Source organism: Centruroides vittatus, unplaced genomic scaffold (genome assembly GCF_030686945.1).
Source record: "Centruroides vittatus isolate TY-2023 unplaced genomic scaffold, ASM3068694v2 scaffold_1431, whole genome shotgun sequence".
Classification (NCBI taxonomy): Eukaryota; Metazoa; Arthropoda; class Arachnida; order Scorpiones; family Buthidae; genus Centruroides; species Centruroides vittatus.
In genome coordinates this window covers 234,232-257,327 of record NW_027122678.1, presented here as the reverse complement: position 1 = coordinate 257,327, position 23,096 = coordinate 234,232, and the positions used below count along the sequence as shown (strand labels likewise).

The following is a 23,096-nucleotide window of genomic DNA, read 5'->3' as shown; positions in this document are numbered from 1 at the left end:
GTTCAAAATAAAAAAAATGGAGGAAAAATTAATAAAACAATTCACTTGTACTGTACGATTGCGTTTTTATTAATATCGTATTATTCCAATATTAATAAAAATATTAATATTATAAAATAATTAAAAAGTATTAAAATATAAAACTCGAGTTATATAATTACAATAACATTTTCGTAATATTAAGAATAAAAGTGAAAGGAAAATAATTAAAAAAAAAAAAAAAAAGAAACAGAAAAGCACCACTTTGCGGTGATTCAAGAAATTATCCAGTCCTTTCTCAATAGTGTGGCATAGTATGGAGTGGAGGGAGTTATCCTTATTTACGAGCATTTATCTATAATTAATATTAACTTTATTGACAAATTGAGAAATGAAATAAAGAATATATTTTATCTAGAACTGTGAAAGATATCAGATATGGCTTCAATGACTTTAGAAACAATTCGGTGCGGGCCACATTGTCATGCATCTGAAATTAATGGGGAAGGATTAAAATTAGAATTTCACGAAATGTTTCGATTAACCGGAGATTTAAATAAGTAAGGCATCAATTATATCTAATCAATATCTCATTATATCTAATTAATATTAGCATTTATTTATGTCAATATATTAATAAACATTTAAGAATATTTATAAATAAGGAATATATTATAAATATTTTGATGATGATTTCATTTTCCACAGCTTTATTCAGCTTAAAACTTAACTTAGCATGTTTTTTTAACACGTAAACATGCCTGTATACAAAGTGCACTCGGTGGAGAGAGACTACGAACTCGCTGCACCACTAATTATAAATCCGTATGTAAATCTAACGTAGGCTGTCTCCAGGTTTTGAAATCAATTACAAGTCTATAGGATTTATAATTGGTTTAAAAACCTGGAGACGGCCTAAGTTAGTAGGTTGGAAACACGTCCGGTAAATAGATTTTTGTCGGCAAACATTTAAAAACCTGGAGATAGCTTGTGCTAATAGATTGGGAACACTAGTAAAATTTTCTCGGCGAACATTTCAAAATCTAGGATGACCTACGTTAACAGGTCGAGAACATTTGTTCGGTGAACAAATTTTTTTCGCCGAGCATCTGGTGGTGTAGTAACGTAGTGATCTTGGAGCGAGAGTGATCTAAGTCTGGTTTTTGGTGGAATTTGTTCAAAAGCTGCTTTATCTGTATTGCTCTAGTGCGATACAGATTTGAGGCAAATTTGTTGTTACGTTCCAAGCCCAAAAAGAAGAAAATATGGAAAATATTATATAAAAGGTTTTGTTAATTATCTCGAAATTAACTGACATGGATCATTCTTGCTCTGTGGTCGTCGTACAAACATTTCTGTTTGTGAATATTATGGATATAATTTTTGAGAGAATAAAGTGCATGCTTTAAATGTTGAAAGTTTTATTATGATAAATACTCAAGTGAAAGTTGAAGAGGAAATTGTTAAAATTGATAAAATTTTATCATTAATTTATGGATGCTTTTTATTGATTGAGTTTTTGTTTTCTATTTGGGTTTTATAATAAAGAAAAAAGAGAGACATTGTGTCAAAAATATCATCATGTCACCTTTAAAAAGCTGAGAAATTACATCAAGCTTCAATTGATGATGTGATGATACATTTTGGAGAATGTTTTAGTTATAACAAATTTGTGAACTCCAAGAGGAAGCTTTATTATTTTTAAAACTCAGTAAAGAATTTTATTTCAAACTGATGATGAAATTTATTATGTATATTAGTTATTGATATATAATAAATTTTCATTTTTATTTTAACCATTTGGGCGTTATTTAAATTGTTTCATACTTGATTATAAATTACGTAACATAATCAAATGCCTGCTTGTATTTTTGCTATCTATGTGTAAATCTTAATATATCATAGTTAATTATTTTATAGTGCAGAAAAGGAAAATTGGATTTAATATTATTTTACTATCTTGTTTCTCTGTTTTATAATTTGAAATATACTGTATCATCTGTTCTTAACTATATATTTAGAAATTTGTTTCCATTTTAATGTGTGATGCATCTTGATTTTCTATATATAAACTGACATGTATTCATATTCTAGATTATTTTCTCTACCTTCACTGCCAGACTGCATTAAGAGAGATGATTTAGATATTTCAGATCAGCGAAACAGATCACATTGAATATAAAATAAAACAATAATGATTTATATATAGTTTTAATAAACTGATATATCTAGTAATATATAATAGTAATTTTAATATTATCGCACACTCAATAAGTAAATATTTCATATTGGTGTGTAGTTAATGTGATAAAGAAAATTACCCAAAAATTCTTAATTTTTATGTATATCTTGGATATATATTTAAATGATGGATTCAACGAATAATAAACTTTAAATATTACTTCAATATTAAAAAGAAAAAAGCTGATTAAATAAATGGAAAAACTGTATCCCTTCAAATCTCAGATAATAGCTTAGCCCTATGAATACTCATTATTCTCTATAATTAGTATGATGATTTTCTACATGATTTATCTCCAAGATATAATTTTTTATTTATCTCCAAAGATTCAAATTCTTCTCCATCTCCAAAAATTAGAAACTAAATTGGGAATCAGGTACCTTATGTTAATTTGCAGAAAATACAAATTTAAAAATATTAAATGTTTTATCTTCCTTACATATTTATATGGCATGTTCCATAATAATATTATTACTATATGTTGCTGGTTTTGAAAATACTCAAAGATTTTCTGAAATATTTTATTTAATTGTCTTATTAAATACACACACACATTTTCTGTTTTCATAAATCTTTTCTTTTATGTGTGTTTTGGAATTAAAACATAAATATAGAGAAGAATGCTAAAGCATATAATAATCTTATTTGTATTTTCTACAGTTCACTACAAAATAACATGTCTGATTTCCAATGTTGTTTCTGATCCTTGGAGTTGTAGAAGAATTCTGATGTTTAGAAACAATTGAAAAATTATGTTTCGGAGATAAATTATGATACAAAGTAATAATATACTAATTATATACAGAATAGTGATTATTCTTATGGCTAAAACTATTATTAGTTTGGATAAACTAGACTTCTTTCATTTATTTAATCAGCTGTTTTCCTCTTAATATTGAACTAATATTTAAAGTTTATTATTCATTGTACAAAAGTTATTGTGATCTGCTCTATATTGCTGTAAACATTCGCAGGTTACTTTTTACTAATACCACTATTAAATATTTAATAGATTATATAAAACCTGAAAAATGATTTTCTTTTGGTGTGTGTCACCTTTCATGATGAACAATGCACTCTAGAAATCAATATTAATTTTTGTTCTTAATTCCTGTATAATCTGCCATTTATTAACTTTGTGTAAGAGTTTCAATAAGCTATGTTGTATACATTTATGAGTAAATGTTTTGAATATAGTTTATTTTTCAACTCTCATGTAAACAATAATACATTTAACAGATTCAATAAAGATATGATAGTTTGAGGATAGTTCGGTGTGAGATTTATTTAGGAAGTAGTAGTATAAAGAAAAGAATGAAAAAAGAAGTCTCATTTATGATTGGAATTTTTCATTATTTTTTGACTGAGGTAAATAATAAACAGCATACTTTGAGGTTATTAAGAAATCATCTGAAAGTGGAAGTACAATGCTGATATTTTCTTTTGTTATTTCTGATTGTTTATTATTAATTTTCCATTTATGAATGAATATGGAAAGTAAGGATTGAAAGATAAGATTTTATTTTATTCATAAATGAGACAAGGAAAGAAAAAGCCAAAAACTGTAAGTCAAAGAGAAAGAAATCCTTTGTGAGACATGGTTTCTACAGATCTGCAAAGGTAGAAATTTAAATGCAAAAAAATAATTAGAACAATATCTTATAAAGGGGCTTAAAATTTAGTGTTTTATTCTTTACAAGATGTTACTAAAAATGTTTACGTACTCAAAGTATACATGGTGAGGCTATTTGTCAAATTAAATTTGACACAAATGGAACATTAAATGAAAACAACATTGTTGTCATTGTTGTAGACTGTGTTTGTAGAAACAAAATAGCAAAAGAAACAATGAGTCTAAATATGATCCTTCGAAAGATATATCTATTTTGGGTATGTCTGATCTAATTGCAAAAACTAAAAAGAAAACTTGAAGCAGAATATTTTGCCAAAGGTTACTCTTGTATCTATAACAGTTTCTTTTAACATTATTATTATAAGAATGTCTTACAAGACTAGTAGTGATACTGATTATTTTTGATAAAATTTTATTGATTGAAATGTGGAGTTGGAAGATGTTACTTGAAGTGGATAAGGAAAAAGTAGAAACGTGTAGATGTATTATAAAATGTAAACAAATGAAGTAAAGACTGTTTGCATATTCTTGATGCCTTTCATTCAAGAGAAAATCTTAAGAATAAGGGAATTATTAAAAAAATATCTTATAAAGTATTTAAGAATTAAAAAATTTTATTCAGTTCTTTAAAATATAAAACTAAGTATCCTAAGTATGAATTACATAATTCAAAGTATGAGTGTTAGAAAGAAAAGGAACTAGCTTTTTTAAATTAAATATGCTTCAATTCATCCATATCTTTAACACAAGCATAATAAATCTAATGACAGGAGTTTCACAGCAAATGTAGAATGATAATTTGATACTATTGACAGGACACTTCTGTCAAATGTAACCAAAGGGTTGAGTATTGTAGAGAATATTTTTTGTTCTATGATTGATTTCATTAATGTTATCAGATTATGTGCCTTCTGAAGATGGTTAGCTGAAGTTTTGAAAATAATTATTTTTGCAAAATTAATAACTTCTGTAAGGAAGAGGCAGATGTTTTTGTTTTCATATTGTTGAATTTACTTCAGAATACCTACATTCATTTTGTTATCTAACAATACTACAACAATAGTATTTATGTATCTTACAAATTCTTCCACATCTTTGAAGAATATTTGCACTTTGTTTGAGTTTAAACCGCTAATGGCTATCTGTGGTGAAAGATGAAAACCTGCCTGACCATCAGCCAAATCTTAAATCACTATTCTCCAATGTTTCATAAGGTCAGATTTGACTTCATGTTTTGACCCATATTACTCAAAGGTTCGAAGTTGAAGTCAACAGTTGGAGCTTGCACAGTTGGTTAAAAATATTCAGAACAAATAAGTATGCAACAGCAGAGGATGTTGAAATATTAGATGATATTTAATTTCTAGAAGAAATCTGTCATTATAAACATCTTTCAAACCTGATAAATTTGTATTATGCCAAACAACTACCAGATTTTATTGGGCTATTTATCTGCATTTAAATTTAACCCAGGTATGTAACTGAGGATGGTTATATCATAGTTAAATATACCTGTAAGTGGAGATTGGACTGGAGGTCCGGTTAGCGTAACTGGCAACACATCCACATGGTAAGCAGGAGTTGTGGGTTAGAGTCTCGCTCCGGGCTGATTATTTTCTTCCAGAATATTCTGAAAAATTATTTAATTTAATTATAATTATTAAATTTAATAAGAGATGGCACCTAATGCCTCCCTCTATGACAAATTATTTAGAAATTAATTAAATTTAAGTGTGGATAAATAGCCTGACGGAATCCGGTAGTTGTTTGGTGAAGATTGCTCTAGGATTCTATATTAATCAGGGATTACCCTTGCTTTTTTATAGCAATTGCCAACCTATTCGTCAAACACATTTTTTATTTATGACGATACTTTTTTGCTTGCTGTGACTTTTTATACCAACCTGAAATGAAAGAATTACAGATAATATAAAAGAAATGCAGAGTTTTTATGACTGAGTGTCTCAGTCATAAAAACTCTGCAGTGAGTAACTTTCTTTTTGTTTATTAACAGTAGAATTGTATCCAACCAAGACCAATTCATGTTTTATTATATTCCTTTTCACTGAAGTGACTTTTTTTCTTCTGGACTGTTCTATGGCTATTCGCTACTCCAATTGCCAGATGATAGATAGAATATAATTTTTGCAAATTGTGAATTTTGTATGACCCCTGTTAATGCTTGCTTAAGCTGTCTAATTTCTGTTTACAAGTAAACATTTAAATAATTTCATTTGTTCAAGAACATGTAATAAATTTCCCTACATACATGACTTTTTCAGTTTAATTACAAGAATTACTTACAGATCTTATTAAAGATTATGCTATGAAATTAAAGATCAAAAGTAGTATGATGTACTACTAGTAACAAAACAATGTTTAATAAAAATATTTATATTATAATATATTAAATATATGTTTTTTTATTAATTAAAATAATAATAGAAGCAATTTTATTAGAAGTTAACTTGTAAAATTAGTTATAACATGTGCTGTACATCATATTTTTTTCACATAGTATTTTATATAAAGAATAGAAAATACATACCAAATGTGTGGAATCTTCTAATACATCTGCTTATTTTTTTTCGATTGAAATAGTATCAGAAATATTCAAAATGAGCTTAAAAACTAAATATAAAATGTAATTCTTAATTATTAGAAACCATTGTACCATTCTTCCTGTGCTATTCAGCATCAAAATCAAATTTGTTATTTATTGGTGTTGGTTAAATGTTCATTGAACCTAACCTTTCCCAATGGAATCTTTGAATTCTATACTTTTACCTGTTTTGAATAATGAAATTGTATCATTACTTTGGGCTTTTGTAGCACACTTTTTCATATTCAAATAACATTGTATAAATTGTCTGAACATATTACAACTCCTGGCATGGAATTAAATTCCATTTCTGTTTCTTTCCATGCCAAAAGTTTTCCTTTTTTGAAAATGCTGTTGGTTTTCTTATTTTCAATGATGAATATTTTTAATTTTTCTAGTTCTAACAGCAATTTCTTTTCAAAATTTGCAAAACATTTTCTCGGTTCTTGAGACTTCTGGATATCTGCCATCTTTAAAAAATGGAATAAAATGGCACATGACAGCTACAATCAATAATCTATAGTTTTACAAAATGACTGTCCAGTGACATTTACTCAAATCACTAATAGTTGCTTGGAGCTGCTGAATGTAATGGCTTCAGGAGTCAGGTTAAACTGAAGCTGCATGCTAAAAGATGAGTCAATGGGTATAAATTACTTAATGTACTGTAACATCATAATAATATTTTATTCATACTTAAACAATATAATGCCTTTTAATATATCCTGTACATTGTAAGTTAGTTAGTTAATGTGTGATTTTAAACATTTAATTTAATGGATTTTCAGCAATAGACACCTTCCTCCAATCACTTCATTAAATCAAGGGATTTTTGTATTTATTTGTGACTTTTTTTTATTCTCTTTGCTTACCATTTGATTTGACATATAATTCAATTGTTTTTAATTAAAATCTGATTCAAATTTGCAAGATCTTATTGTTTTCTATTTAAGCTGGAGTTTTGAATTTTGAGAAATTATCTCTAAAGAAATGAAGAAGAGAAATTTCTATAATCTACTGGAAATGAAAAGATGAAATACTTAAAAAGCTACAAGCGCAACATTTAAATTTTTTGTTTTATTTGTTGTTGTTGATTTTTTTCATCTTTTAAGCAAGATAAAACTGAAATTGTTTTTTGTAGGTTTATCTGATGTAATGCCAAGTTTACTGTATTTGTATTGTTATTTATGATTAAATAACAAATTTACAAAATTAGTTTTAAAAATCAGACATATTGATTTAATTTTATTTCACAATTTCTCAGACAGTTTTTATGAAAATTTTTTAAAGTGTCCTATTTCTAATGACTTGGTTATGGCAACCCTATATTAATTAAACATAACAGTTAATTTTGTTGTTATTAAACATATTTTTTTTGTGATATTTTATATGGTAGTATATTATGATTTAGTTATGTATAAATTATATAAAGCATTTTTTTTAATTATGAAATATACAGAAATAATTATTATGTAAAACCAGTGACTACTGTATGTTCAGTAATGCAATAAAGTATTAATGAGTAACAAAAAATATTTTATACATTTAAGAAAAAAAATTATTACTTTTTTCTTACCAAGTGCTTAGTTTATTCAATTATTTTAGTTAATTTATTTTATAAATTTTGTTTCTAATTTATTTAAATTATTAAAATCAATTTAAATAATTTATTTATAAAATTACCACAAACATTTTCTTACATAAATTATTCAAATTAATCAACTGAATGTTTGTAGATCAGAATTTATTGTTGTTTAATTTATTTATGTTCTGATAGAATGTGATAACATCTACTTAAAATATTAATTCAGTGACAAAGTTTTTATTTGAAAACATTTTATGTGATTTATAATAAAGTGTTTAATGTACTAAGTAAATTCTTGGTAGAAAAATACTAAATATTCATAACTGAATTTAAATTAATTTAAACAGCTATGAATATTTTGCATTTAATTTATACCGTTTTGATCTGTGAAATTTACTTACACAAAATATGCTTGACAACAGGTAAAATAAATTTTTATTTATAGTTTTGAATCAGTCTTTCCTTCAAAGACTAATATTTTAAAGAAGTTTTATAAAAATATTGTGTAAAAGTTTGATAAGAGTTAATACAAAATTAAATAAAAACGTGTCGATTACCAGAACAAAGAGTTCTGGTAGTCGACTGGTTTTATAGAAAAGTTTTTGGCCAAACATATGATCATTCTCCGCTTATAGCAACTCAACAGATTAGTGCAAGGTGCAAATAACTTTTCTGAATGAAAATGACTATGGTTTCATTGAGTCTGTTTAATTTTTAAGAAACAATACAAAAATAGGTACAAAAACTTTTCTGTCAGTTCAACTAACTTTTGCTCTGTACATGTCTTCAAAAGACATGGATATTTAATTAGAAATTTGTATGTAGTATATAAACACAGCTTTCAGCTGCTAGTTGTTTTTATTGCATATATCATTTTTTGTCTGAGTTTTGTGCATTTCAAAATGAGATAAAAAATGATACACACCAGATTTTATTCAACAGTCATTACTTTCCATGAAACTTTTTTACTTTAATTGTGCTGTATCATAGTAAAAACATTTCTTTGTTCTTATAAGTGTGAGTTTTGAATGAAATAATAAAGATGCCAAACAGTTAATGGAGAAAAACTAAAAAGTAGGATCAATGTGGGTAAATATGAGACACTTTTCAAAACTGATGAATATTTAATGTTATCTACTTACTTCTAAATATCATGGAGCAATGTTTTATACAAAAATGTCTTGCATTTAACCTGTACTACCTCATTATTAACTTTGCTGTTGGCATCGGCAAGTCCTTTATGGTGATATAATGGGTGTGTCATTTTTCACCTCCCAATGTCTCATACCTTTTGAAGGAAAAAAATCTTTTGCTCAACAATTCTCATACATACAGAAAAAATGAATACTCCATTAGATTTTAACACTATCTGTAGACCTTGTCAAGTATTTATTTTTGTAAAATACTGATCCTAACAAATGCTGTTATAAAAGTTTTGAAAAGTGTCTCATATTTACTCACATTGACCCTACACAAAAAAGTTTTTATCAGACACTACTCTTTCAGAAGTAAACATTTTATCTGGATGTAAAAATTTTTAGTTAAAGTAATTAGAAAATAATTGAGATGTTTGTGCTTGTTGATTTTAATTGGGAATTTGAAGTAAACTGTCATAGTCTCAGCAATTCTAATATTGTTTTTAACAAAAATATTAAATTTATGACAATTCTCAGTTTTTTAAATTGTATAATATTTTGATTTGTTGGAGTGCAATAAAAGAGAATAGGATTGAAATTAAATACTGTACTTAAAATTTGATTAGCAGAAGTAATTCTCATTTTACGATAGCTACATTTGAGTACATTGAGACTTATTGGGTAGTGATACAGTTCTATATGATTTTTATAGATAATTCATTCTGATTTAGAGAGTATTAGTTAAGGAAAGAATGTATACAAAACTCCATCTCAACACCAGAAAATAATAACAACTACCTCTTAACCTTATACCATTTAGCATATTGAAAGAATGTATAGAACAGAACCAGAAAAAAATATTTATATACAGGAAATCCTCATTAATTTGAACTCAGATAGTTTGAAATCCACTTAGTTCGTAACTGTACTTTTGTCCCAGTCGGGGATATGGGAATTTACACGTTAAGGAATTTGTTAGTTTGAAATACGGCTACTTCAAAATTTGAAGTGAAGATTCTGTCTGAACTGTGATATGCATATGTTAACTTGTTAAGTTAGTTTGAAGTTCTCCATACTATAAGAGAACAGTTCTAATTTTGGTCAATATTGCTTTGCTTTTACAGTAACACATTTTTGGATGTTAACTTACTCATGGACTATGCTGTTTTTCTCTTATCTCATAAAATACTGCTCATTTTTGGGATTGGGCCTAGGAATTATTGGGCTACAACTAGCAGATTTAGATATTTGTAGGGCTCTACACTAATACATTTGGGAAATTTACTACTTTTCGGGCTGCTTTAAAAATAATTTGGGCTACATTTACAGGAATTTTGCTTTACTTTTATAAAATCTATCTGGCAACCTGTGAGGTTCTTACCAGATATGTACTGTTTACCTTCACATTTATTTTATTATTATTAATTTTTAATTAACAAAAGTAATGTTCTGTATATGTATTTCTATTTTGTTTGCTTAATAAATTACATCAGTTACATGGCATTTAGCATATTGTGCAGAAATATGTAGCCTAAATCTCAAATAATTTGAAACTTGATAATTTGAAGTTGTGATTATTCTGTCCCTTGAATTTCGAACTAACAAGAATTTGCTGTAATAGTTTATTGCTGAAAGTGTAACTAGAGAAAAAATATATTTAATGGAGTAAGAAAAAATAAATCAACAGAACACCCCCTTAACAAAAGTGAATGTTCTAGCACCTTTGAACTTAAATACTCATCTTTGGGAATGTGATTAAAAAATGTTTTATTGTGTTTAATTGAAAACACATTATTTCAGTTTAGTTCCTGAAGTTGAATGTTAGAAACTCAAAAGTACTAGAACATTCAGTTTTGTTAAATCAGTGTTATTTTCTGTTGATTTATTTTTCATGCTCCATTAAAAGCACCTTTTCCCTTTACTTATCAACTATTTCAAGTTTTGTTTATTCATTGGAAATAGTCTTGTGTAATGAATTACAAGTGCAGTTCAGTTTTTTTCTATAATTTTAGCAATGGCATTGGAACTGGTAATGGTGTGTTACTTAGTCATAATTTATTTACTTATTTAGTACAAGATATTCTTATACCCTTTGTATGGGGAAGAAAGTAAAAAAAAGAAAATACCAAACATACATATTGTTCAATAACAAACACAGTAAATATAATAATCTCTGTACAAAGTCCAAATTCATAGATACAAAAACCAATACATAATATATAATATAATGTACAATAATCATTACCTATATGTGACATCCAGTGCATTAGTACAATTTCAATACATAAATAAAATATTCAAAACAAAAATATTATTACATAAACAATAATACAAAATCCCGTACATGGTAATTACCATATTTTATGGACTATAAGACGCACCTTAATTTTTAAGCAATTTTTTAAAAAAATACCTATAAGACACTACAGACTATAAGACGCACCTGAATTTTGGAGGCAATTTTTCGAAGAAAAAAGTGCGTCTTATAGTCCATAAAATACGGTAGTATGTAATATTTCAAATATACAACATTAGTCATAATTTGTATTTCTTTCTCTATGTATACCTCCTTTGACTTTTGACTTTGTCCTTCTGACACTAGCACTTCACTTTTCACTTTTGATGCCTGAGGATGACTTGTTAACCATATAATAAAAACATTAGCATTCTTCTAAAATCCCACTGGTAAAGATACAGTAATTCATGTTGTATTCTCCCTCCACAAACTGACACTTCTCCCATTATTTTAAAGTGCTGTTATGCGTATGGAATAAAAGTCTTTGGCTGGTTTCAGAATGTGGTGGAGATGATCATTGCAGTTAGTTTGAAAATTCTGGATTACCCAGCCTACAATCTGTCATCACATGATTATTACCTGTTTGGCCCTTTGAAGGAAGGTTTGGGAGACGAGATTCACACAGAATGCTCATTTTGCTTATTTGTCTTTCAATTGATGTTAAGCACAAAACACAACTAATCTTTACACTTAAAAAATATGAACATTGAAATGTCAGTTTGCAATGGTTACATGCTTTCAAAATTTGATATAGCTTTTCATAATAATAGCTTTTCCATGCAGTTTTGTTCATAAATGGCAGTTTTCTGCCATTTATGAACAAAACTGCATGGATTGATTGGTCAACTGTATATTTTAATTTGTCTGGTTATCTGTGAATGTTTAGAGATTTCGGAATTATTTTAAAATACTTTATAAATTACAATAGCCCCTCATAATATTGCGGATTCGGATATATCACGTTTTTTGTCCCCAAATTTCAAAAGCACTTGAGTCAATAAATTTTAAATTATTAATTGTCATTGAATTTCTTTTTGCAATGAAATATGGTATTTTATACAGTAGTGACTTTATTTTGCTCAGGGTAAACAGTATTGAAACGCGGGTGTATTACAAACCCGACTACCTACCTATGTACAGTACATACCCGCTGGGTCTGAGGATCCGTATCCATATAAGATTGCGGCGTTCAGGCGTTAGTTAGGAGGGCGTACACTCATAATTCTAAATGGGAAGATACAGTCACAGAGCTGCGACACATAGAAGACATAGCCGCTAGTCATGGATACAGACGTGGCCTGGTCCATAGATTAGCGCATAACCTTCTTAATACAAAAACAGCACAGCACGCCTCAGGGGATGGGTCTAATTTGGGTCCGAACCAGCGCACGGTGGTACAGTACAACAGAGGTCTGCATGCCCTGTACAAGGAAATAGCGCGGAAGAAGGGCACCAAGTTGGCGTACTCAAGAACCCAATCGATCTATTCGCTACTCAGGAACGCCAAAGACAGACTGGATTTTCTAAGAGCGCCAGGGGTATATAGTAGCCCGATAAGGGATCACAGGTTCCAAAGGGACCTAATATATATTGGATCTACCAAGAGGTCCATTCAAAAAAGGATTTTAGAACACAAGTATGACGGTGCCAAAAAAAGATACACCACCACTCTGTCGACGTACGCCATGGACCCCGATGTAGAGGCAGATTTTGATAACACCAGCCTCATTAAAAGGTCATTTGATACGGACCACATCAGGGCCTTGGAGACCCTTGAGATTTACAAGGCATCAAAATCGGGGAAGTGCATCAATTTCAAGGATGGCAACGTGTTATCATATGCGTGGCAATATATCTCCGAGGTGCACCTGCAATGGTAGCCGTGTAGTATTCCTGTACGAATAGACAGCGTTATTTTTACGATAGTCTCATTATATTAAATGTATGTTGGTTTTTTTCTCAGTTATTGCACGCTGGAGATGTTCTATCATTTGAATTTCAAAAGCATTTTATTCGCATTCCATTTTCAAAACCGTCAAAGAACCTGACGAAGATCTCGGAGGAGGATTGAAAACATTTGTTGGTTGTTAATTTTTGTCTTGGGTACCGGAAACGTAAAGGCTTAGGAAGTTATATTGGATAAGTTACACAAATTTTTAATAAGCGATTTATTATGAAATATAGTGCTGTATAATAAAATTGCAACTGCTATTTTGTTTTTATGTCCACAGTATTTGACTTTAAATGTTATTGTTAAAGAAATAATAGTGCTAAATGAGCATTCCTGGTATCAATGTTTACATAAATGTCAATTAATACAATATAACCAGGAATAAAATTCAGTATTGTAAAACTAAGCTTATTTTATATCAGAAACACTTGCTGATGAAAGAATAGAGGATAGAGATTCCATAGCATTGTATAATAGGTTTAGTGAAAGCTCAGAATTTTTAGTACTTGGTTACATCACACTGCTGGATACATTGTGCTTTTTTTTCATCTCCTAACAAGTGCGATATAACAAGGGACTACTGTATTAAAAAATGAAATTGTTTTTTAAGCTATTAGAGAATTTAAATAACGTGTTTCTTCCATAAGCTTTTTTTTATCTAATTGGGTTAATTTAGCTCATCTCCCAATAATGGCCATTCTTGTCAATATTTAGAGGTTTGATTATATTTGAATAATATTTTTATACCTTATTGTTCGGTTGTAATAAAGTTGCTCAACTAAACAATGATATAAACCAATATCTCAAACTTGATAAATTTGTATTATGCCAAAGTTAGTTGTTTGGAACAATGATATATACAAGTCTTTTTCAAATATCATTCAAATTTAGCATTTTAAGTAATGGTGCAAATGCTGGCCCATACTTTAAGACCTCCACCAGGAGCTTGTCTTTAGTTCCTGATGGAGAGTAAAAGTAATGGTGTGTTACCCATGTCGTTTTTTTGGATTTGATTTCCATTTGGGATTGAACTTCTCCTCAATAAGATGAAGTTGATGTGCTTAAACAGGGCCATTTGTTTGTCCAGGAAACAGGTATATTTTTGACAAAACTATGTCTTGTTTATAAAATCATACTGCTGGCTTGTGTTACCAGCTTAGAGGTATGAAGGAGTACATGTCAGGAGTTGCAATTTGGCACAGAGTATTAGGTGCCCAAATCATTTGCGCATAAAAAAATCCAGACTTGTAGGTAGTCGGGGGACCGAGAACCGAGTCAAAATAAAATACAAAATGGCGACCCTCTTCTACAAACAGGCAAAACAGGCACCTCACCCCACAGAAGTCAGGTGGGGAGAATACCACTCAGTCATTCTAGGAAGTGAATTTTGACCTTAGGACTGAACCCACAGTATTTTCTTTGTTAAATAAAATTTGTAATCTAATTTTGTAAATTTGGGAGCGCTTCAAATATGACATTAAAACGGTTTTATTTCGTTACAAGTGGGTTTATTAACATTATCTAGTATGGTAAAATCGTGGGACCGATAAAAATTTGACGTGTAGGGCAGAGGGTGCCACCGTGTGACCTTTGCCTTCTGACCTCTCTTTGCTCCCAAACTCCAATGAGGAGAGACATCTTTTTACTTCATGTTAGTTAACGTTTTGAGTCAACAGCTGTGCTGATCTTAGATTTGTATTATATCTTGACACTATTGTAAATATCGCATAGCCAATCAAATTAAGTAAATTATCAGTTTCTCAGTTAATTTTTACCAGCAGAACAAAAGACACGGAACATGTGGTCAAGATCAACGTGGACATCACGAACAAGGTAGGACGCAACCCAGACTAATTCTGCCTAGCAGTGAACATGCCGTATACAGATTTTAGCCATGCCCCTAAAGACGTTATATTAGAGTTGTTGTTGTCATGTCATTTAATGTCATATTAGGATTCTTGTTATATGACATTATAATCGGGTTAAACTGTATATTGTTTGTGCAAAATAAAATAATAATTTCGGACAATACCGTAGCGATGACTATTTTTTTCAAAAACGGGGAATTTTTGTTATTCATCAACAAAAATTCAACCCGGGCTGACACGCAATGGAGAGAAATTTTGACATTGGATAGGTCAATTTCACTGAAAATGCATCATGGACGACCTTATGGTCATGGCCAGCAAAATTTGAACGATTGCACTCAAAACCAGCGATACCAAAGAAGTTTGGAGAATGAGAACGAGATCTGCCTTGAGTGTCAAAGTGATACGCTTAGTAGTGAGTTTCCGAGACATAGTCTTGTCTCAAATACAGCTTTGCCATTTTACTTGTTTAAGTTATATATATGATTGGTTGACGGGCTATTCAGCAAAACTGTGTCGTCATAAACTATAGTATACTGATACCTTTAAAAATGCAATATGATTTTAATTTTTCAAATGTTTTCAGTTGTTTTAAATGAACTTTCTCAGGATAGAAAAACAGATTACAATTTAAAAATAAGAATGGAAGCTCTCTTGTGGAACAAGTTGCATTTCAAATATTAACACTTTAAAACATCAAACATTTAACTGTGTGCATTGGACTTCTATGTAGGTAAAAAATTGTAATCTGTTTTTCTAATCCCGAGGAAGGACATTTAAAACGACTGAAAATATTTTGAAAATAAAAATCATACTGCATTTTTAAAGGTGTGAGTGGTAGTACTGTAGTTTTGGTTGGTGCAAAAGTTTTTAAAATTTTTTAGCATTTTATAATGCAACAGTTATTTTAGAAACAAAAAATAGTTTATTAAAAAAATAATTGCTATTACATTCACTTTCTTCCATTGATTGGGCAGGTCATGGATTCTTGTTGAATAAAACTCAGGCAGTTTTAACTCAAAGAACTCTGCAAGTGTGATTTTCATCTCATCATCATCACAGTTTTCTATTCAAGAAGTGTTGCATGTAGTGGAAGCGATGATAATCAGATGTAATGTCTGAGCTGTATGGAGATGAGGGAAGATCTTCCAGTTGAGATCAAGCAGCTTCTGCTGGGTCAACCCTTGACTCATGTGACTTACATTGTCATGAAGAAAGATCTTACAGACCTTTCCAATGGCAGTTAATTGATGAACTACAGTAGACTGATCATAACCAAGTGTTTTGTTTATTTCTTGCATGGTCAGGTGTGGTTGGCTTCTACCAGCTATTGCAATTTGTTATCCAGTAGGATGGAAGGCCTTCTTGAGTTTGACTTATCTTTGACTTTATATTGCTCAGCTTTAAATTTACTGAACCAATTGTAGACTTGGAGATGACATTCTTGCCAAACAACTGCACCACAAGGCAATAAGATTCAGCTGCTGTTATATGAAATTGATGAATATAAAACACACATATGCAGATTTGGTCACAAGAAAGTGTTGGCAAACTTGCCATATTTAAAAAGTTGGTATCACTATAGAATATCTTTTCATATATGATTGTGTACCTCAATACTTTTCATTTACATACTATACAAGAAATTTCTAGATGTGTTCTGTTGGAGAAAAATTCTGAATATTCTACAGAGATTTACAAAATTCCAAAAAATTTTGCATTAACCTAATACAATGTGCTCAATATATTTACCCTCAATTTCAATCTTTCTCGATTATACTTTGAAGAACACTTGGAGTAGGAACATCTTTCATACTTAGTGAATAACTGAACTCCTCCAAATTCTTTGGATTGATTTGTTATGAACTATTCTTGAATTATTTTCATGGAAAATTTTTTCCGTAGAGAAAATTGAAGGGTTCAAGATCTGGATAATATGCATTTTAGTTAATTTACTGTTATATGTTATCTTTCATGATGCCAAAATCATTGAAGTTAAGGTCAAACATATTGAACATAAACGGCTTCAACTATTGATTTTAATAATAGTGTAAGATTTGAATACCTTGTTATTCAGTTATAATAAAGCATTAAACTTGGTAGATAGGTTTTGGATCTTCCTGTACAAAAAATATAGAATAAAAAGTTTTTTAATGGTTTTAAGTATTTACAGAGTCAGAATATGTCAATTAGTTTAATATAAATAGTGTTTTATTGATTAAATAAAACACTTTATGGTTTAGAGATATTTTTATAAATTTTAATTAAGTTTTATTTTTCATATTTTTATATGTTGCTAAAATGTAACATTTTCAATGAAAGTTTATGATAATGGAAAGTGAGTAATAAAAAATTTATTTTATAGAAAGAAAAATGACAAAAAGAAAAGTAAAAGAAAAAAATGTAAAGCAAAAGATAAAAAAAGATTAAAAGTAAGTATATAATATTTTATTATACTCTCCTTTACTAGAATAAATGTAAACTGTATTTATAACAATAGAAGATAACAAAATCCATTTTAGAGTAAGTTATATATAACTTCTTAAGATAAACATCCCAGAAGCTGGGACTATAAATCATTACCTTACACTTCAAACACTACTTCCAGTAGATTACTTTTTTACAGCATACAAATTTTTTGGCCTCTTAATTCAATCAAAACATTTATCCCATTACAGTGGAACTTCGCTTAACGAGCATAATTTGTTCCAGAATCTTACTCGTAATGCGAAACACTCATTAAGCGAAATAATTTTTCTCATAGAAATTAATGTAAAATATGATGATGCACTTCATGCCAAAAAAAATACTTGAATTCCATATTTACTTGCGTATAAGACAAGGTTTTTATTCATTTTTCACTGCTTCAAAAACTTAGGTCGTCCTATTCGCGCAAGCGAAGGATCCTTTGTGTTTTTGTAATAACTTTGATGAACCATATATAGTTCATGCTGCCATTATTGCAGAGTGCTATCGATGTCAAGGAGAATGTCGCTTTTAAAGAGGTGATTTGAAAATAGCTGGTCACTTAGCAATGATTATATATGTAGTTATTTAATATTTGTTAAATTAGTATTTTTAATGAATATTTGTTCATTCTGAATCATTAAAAATAAACTTTTTCCTGTCATGTTGTAAAGTACTATTTTTTTTTAGTATCTTAGGAAACCGACTATAATTACGGTCGGTAAAACTTCCATTAACCTAACGGGTACTTTACGCGGATTCGAGATTAGTTTGCCAGGCCTGGGCTTTTAAGCGTGCACCGAAAAATTAGTAATAACAACGATAAATATCAAGTCAAATCAAAAGTTCAAATATATTTAATTAGCAACTAGAACGTACTACGTACAAATATCAATAATTCCAAACAAAATTTATTAACGAAAATCAACAAGTCAACCCGACAATAAACTTAGCTTAACTTAATAGTAATTCCCCTTTGAAATTCGACAAATCAAATACTTAGCAACTATGAACAAAATCTCTTACTAATTAAACGTCTATCCGTCACCTCACTATACGAAGAAACTATTTCCTCAATCCTTTCGATATCGTCAAATCGTCAATCGAACTCCTCTTTAGCACCTTGGATCGTCCAATTATCAATCTGGACTTCTATCAGAAAATACTTCGCTTTCGAATTAACCTCGCTCTCACAGTCGCCTCGATTTGGAAATCACCTCTCCTTCTTCGGTTAACGTACGGGTTTTATACTGTGAGGTGACGTCACACTTGAGCTGGGTTACTCCCCTTATTTACATACTTAGTTGCTAACATTAACTTTGTTCTGGCAGCTTTAAGTTTCCGACAAAGCTTATAAACCGTTTACAAAATATTTATCATAATTTTCTGGGATGTTTAAGACAGTTTATCAAGTATTTCTCTACTAGTGATTGTGGGGACTCCCCCCTCCATTTTTTTTCTGCGGACTGTTACTTCCGCCGGGCAGCGCAAGTGCGCAAGATGTTTCCTATGGCGCTTATTTCTCCGTGAGTTGTTTTTTCTTCATTTTTCATTACTAACAAGAGAGTGGTGGGGAACCTTCGTCCTAAATAAACATAAACCCCAAACAAAAAGATAATAAAACGGAATTAATAATAAAATAAAAAATAAGGTTCGGACTCGGTTCCTTACAATGTGCATTATAATCTTTTGGTTTTGCTACATGGGTATCAGGTGCATGGAAAAGCAATCTTCAAAAAAGCTGATAGCAGTCATTCAGGAAATATTGCATTTTAAATTCACTTGACGGATCAGAGGACGATGCTTTGTGGAGTAAGAGTGAAAAAGAGGAGAATCGTAACAAAGCTTTGGAGAATGAGTCCGAGTAGACAAAAGGTGATAGCGTCAATAAAACATGGTTGTTTGCCTTAATACGTGCATTTGCTGATATTTTATTTGTGATTAAATGAAATAAAATTAGAATTGCATTAATAAATCTAATTTTCTTTATTTTGATCTTTAAAGTCGCACCTCGTCCTATATGCGAGATCGTCTTATACGTGAGTAAATATGGTATTTTACATATAATATTTATTCAAAGAAAATTATATAATATACATTGTTAAGTTAGGGCGAATCATCATCATCTTTTCTTTAGCGTGAAATGAACCAACCTAGAATGCGAATTCGATTTTCAGAAAACAAAAAAATCACAGATAATAGCATGATGGAGCATGCGCACAATCTGGGACTTTCCTCTCCTTGTCACTTGTTATGCAAAACTTCACTTGTTAAGCGAGTCATTTTTTAAATAATTTAATTTGCTCATTATGCGAGGTGCTGGTTAAGCGAGGTTCCACTGTATTCTTATAGCTGTCATTTAAGAGGCCGAAAGTATTTGTATGCTGTAAAAAAGCTGTCTGCTAGTAGTAGTATTTGAATTGTAAGTTAATTATCAAGAGTAATTAATTATTATGCCTTTGTGTCCTTTTTAACTCTATTTAAAATTTATTTTGTATACTAGTACTTTTTATATATTAACAGGACTTATTATACTGGAAATTATAGATGCAGATATTTAGTCTTACAGATCAAAAAGAATTATCAAGAGTATTTAACAATGAAAAGATTTGTAGATTTAGGGGATATGTTAAAATGAAGAAAACCTCTCTGAACGCCTCTCTTTAGTGACAAATTATTTAGTAATTAAATAAATATAATCACGGAAAAGTAGCTCAATACAATCTGATGGTTATTTGGCTTTACGAATTTATTGGGTTTCATGATGTTTTTGAAGAAAACCTTCTTTATTGTAATTTATTTCTATTTATTGATACTAGAATTTTCTCAAGACTATGCAAAGAAAATTTTTTAATCTATTTTTGATTATTCAATTATTAATGTAATAAATTTATAGAGAGCTATTAAAATGTGCTATAAAAATGAATTTATAGATTAAATCAATGAATGGATAGAAAGAAATTTGCATCTCGTCTTTTGTTTGTTAGTTACAAAAAACACATTTATTATAAACTCTTAAAATACAATTATGATTGAAATTTTGATATTTACTATAATTTAGTGTGGATAACTATATGTAAAAGGCAATATGAAAGGAGGTGGAGGTTGTGCAGTAGGTAGGTTTTATGTAAATTTTAAATTGAAATTACAAATACATCAAACAGCTATTTCTTTGTTGAAAGGCACCAAAGCCTGTTTCACAATCACTCTTTGTAACACAGAAAACAGGGAGACGAGGTTTTACATCATAGTCACAAGTTTTCATCTTTCACATTTTCTTTAAGTTTAATGCATTTTTAACTGATATTATTAAACATTTACTCAAATTTGTATCTTAAAAACTGATAAATTTCTGGGTGACAAGTTTCTCATCTGTATAAAAACATTATTTCAGATAATTAATATTTTATGATTCTCGAACACAAATCGTGCTACTATTTAAACACTTGGCATTTTTCCATCTTTATTCAGTTGATATGAGTATTAATACACATTTCAGGCAATGCCCCTCCTCAATCAACTAAATATTAAAAAAGGATTATACATAAAATTCTTTTTACAAGACAATATTACACAGGAAAACTATTTTACAAATGCAGTAGAGCGTTGTTTATCCGAAAACCGGTTATCCGAAAGAGTTCCAGTCGGACTGTGTTGTGCTATATCGAATGTTTTTGATACTAGATTAACTTCTAAAGTATAATTTTTTTGTTTTTATATTTTTCAATATATTTATTTTGTTTGTACAAAATAAAGAAATAATTTTTAACAATACAATAGCCTCGACTATTATTATAAAAATTTTCATTAGGCTTAAAATCGACGAAAATTCAACACGAAGTGACAGGCAACGGAGAAAGATTTCAACATCAGATAGGTTAATATATTTTTTCGTACGTAATCAGTTATCTGAACAACCCCAGTCCCCAATTGATTCGGATAAACGACGCTCTACTGTATATACTTAAATGTATAAATTGTTTACGAGATGTACCATTAGATTCTTTATCAACTTTAAAGATATACACATGTATAATATAATAGTTAATATTTATCAAAGTTAAGACATCTGATGCAATAATTTCATTCTAATAAACTATGAACTCATTGTTTTTCATTCTGAAGGGAGAATTTTTTGACAAAATATACAATTTATTTTTTCATTAAACATTTAAAACAATAGCCCTAGCTTGAATGTGTCATGTTTTGTTTTGTTTACACACAACAGTATTCATTTCTGCCATTTTTTCTAACAAAATCAAAACTAAAAAATGATTTTGGTTCATATGCTTCATTTTTTTTAAACATTATACAAGAGAAATTTGTTATATATTAATTAAAATAACGTTCATATAAAATTTAAAGTTTTATTTAATTACTTTGAGTTAGAAGACAATAGTAAATTAACTTTGAAAAAATTTAGAAATGAAATTTTCATTGGATGAACTGTAAAAGTGTCCTCTTTCATTGACCCTTTGAAGAACACCAGGAATAACAATTTTATGGCAGAGATGACCTTTATTTGGAGGCTACTTACCTGCCTCAGCATGCCAAATGTTAAAAAGTTTCCTCTGGCGGTGGCATACACACTTATAAAAATTATACATTTAATAAAAAAGTGTGTATGCCATGTGTATGTTTCAAAGTTTATACTTACATCTCAGCTAAAAACTTTTTTATTAAATAGTAAATTAAATCTTCATTTAACATTTTGTAAACAGTAATTTGATGAACAAAGCAGACTCTTATCATTTTATTGGATTATCTGACTGTTACAGTTTATCAACCATATGCTAACTTTAATAAAAATTTACATTGTAATTTAATTTTGTAATAAATTAAATATTCTGCTCCAAAAAGATGATTTGATTGGGATTTATTTATTTTTTTGTATTGAAAATCATTTTAGTATTAATAAATATACTTTGAAACAAATAGGCATTATTTATATATTTTTAAATATGAAAATACAATTACATAATTTTTATTAATTTTTATTGATTTCAATAAATATAATTAACTAGCGGATGAACCTGGTGTTGCTCGGGCAAAAAGTAACAATAGCAAAGATTAAGGTTATTAGACTATAACCGATCTTACTCGTTTTCACAGGGTGCAAGAATTGGGGCCCCCCTCTTTGGAGTTATTGTTTATTGTTGTTGTTTATTGTTAATTGAGGCAGAGCATTAGCAAAGCCTCTTTTACTTGGCTTACAAAATTGTGTTCAATCTTAAAATCTGTTGGATTGATTTTGATTAAAATTTGCCATTTTCTGTTAATTGCAATGAGGAATCCAAAAATGTAATAAAAAATGGGGATCCATGACTTTGTTTTTGAG

The 23,096-nt window shown here is 29.3% G+C and overlaps 1 protein-coding gene across 1 annotated transcript in view; it reads left to right on the top strand.

Moving 5' to 3' along the window:
• Positions 1-261: 261 nt before the first annotated feature.
• LOC136986983 (E3 ubiquitin-protein ligase MYCBP2-like) overlaps positions 262-23,096 on the top strand; it is a gene marked incomplete at its 3' end in the record, with an annotated part of 256,645 nt that continues 233,810 nt past the window's right edge. The window contains 2 exon segments of the mRNA XM_067284616.1: positions 262-539; positions 17,658-17,724. Coding sequence (XP_067140717.1) covers positions 418-539; positions 17,658-17,724 — 189 coding nt within the window.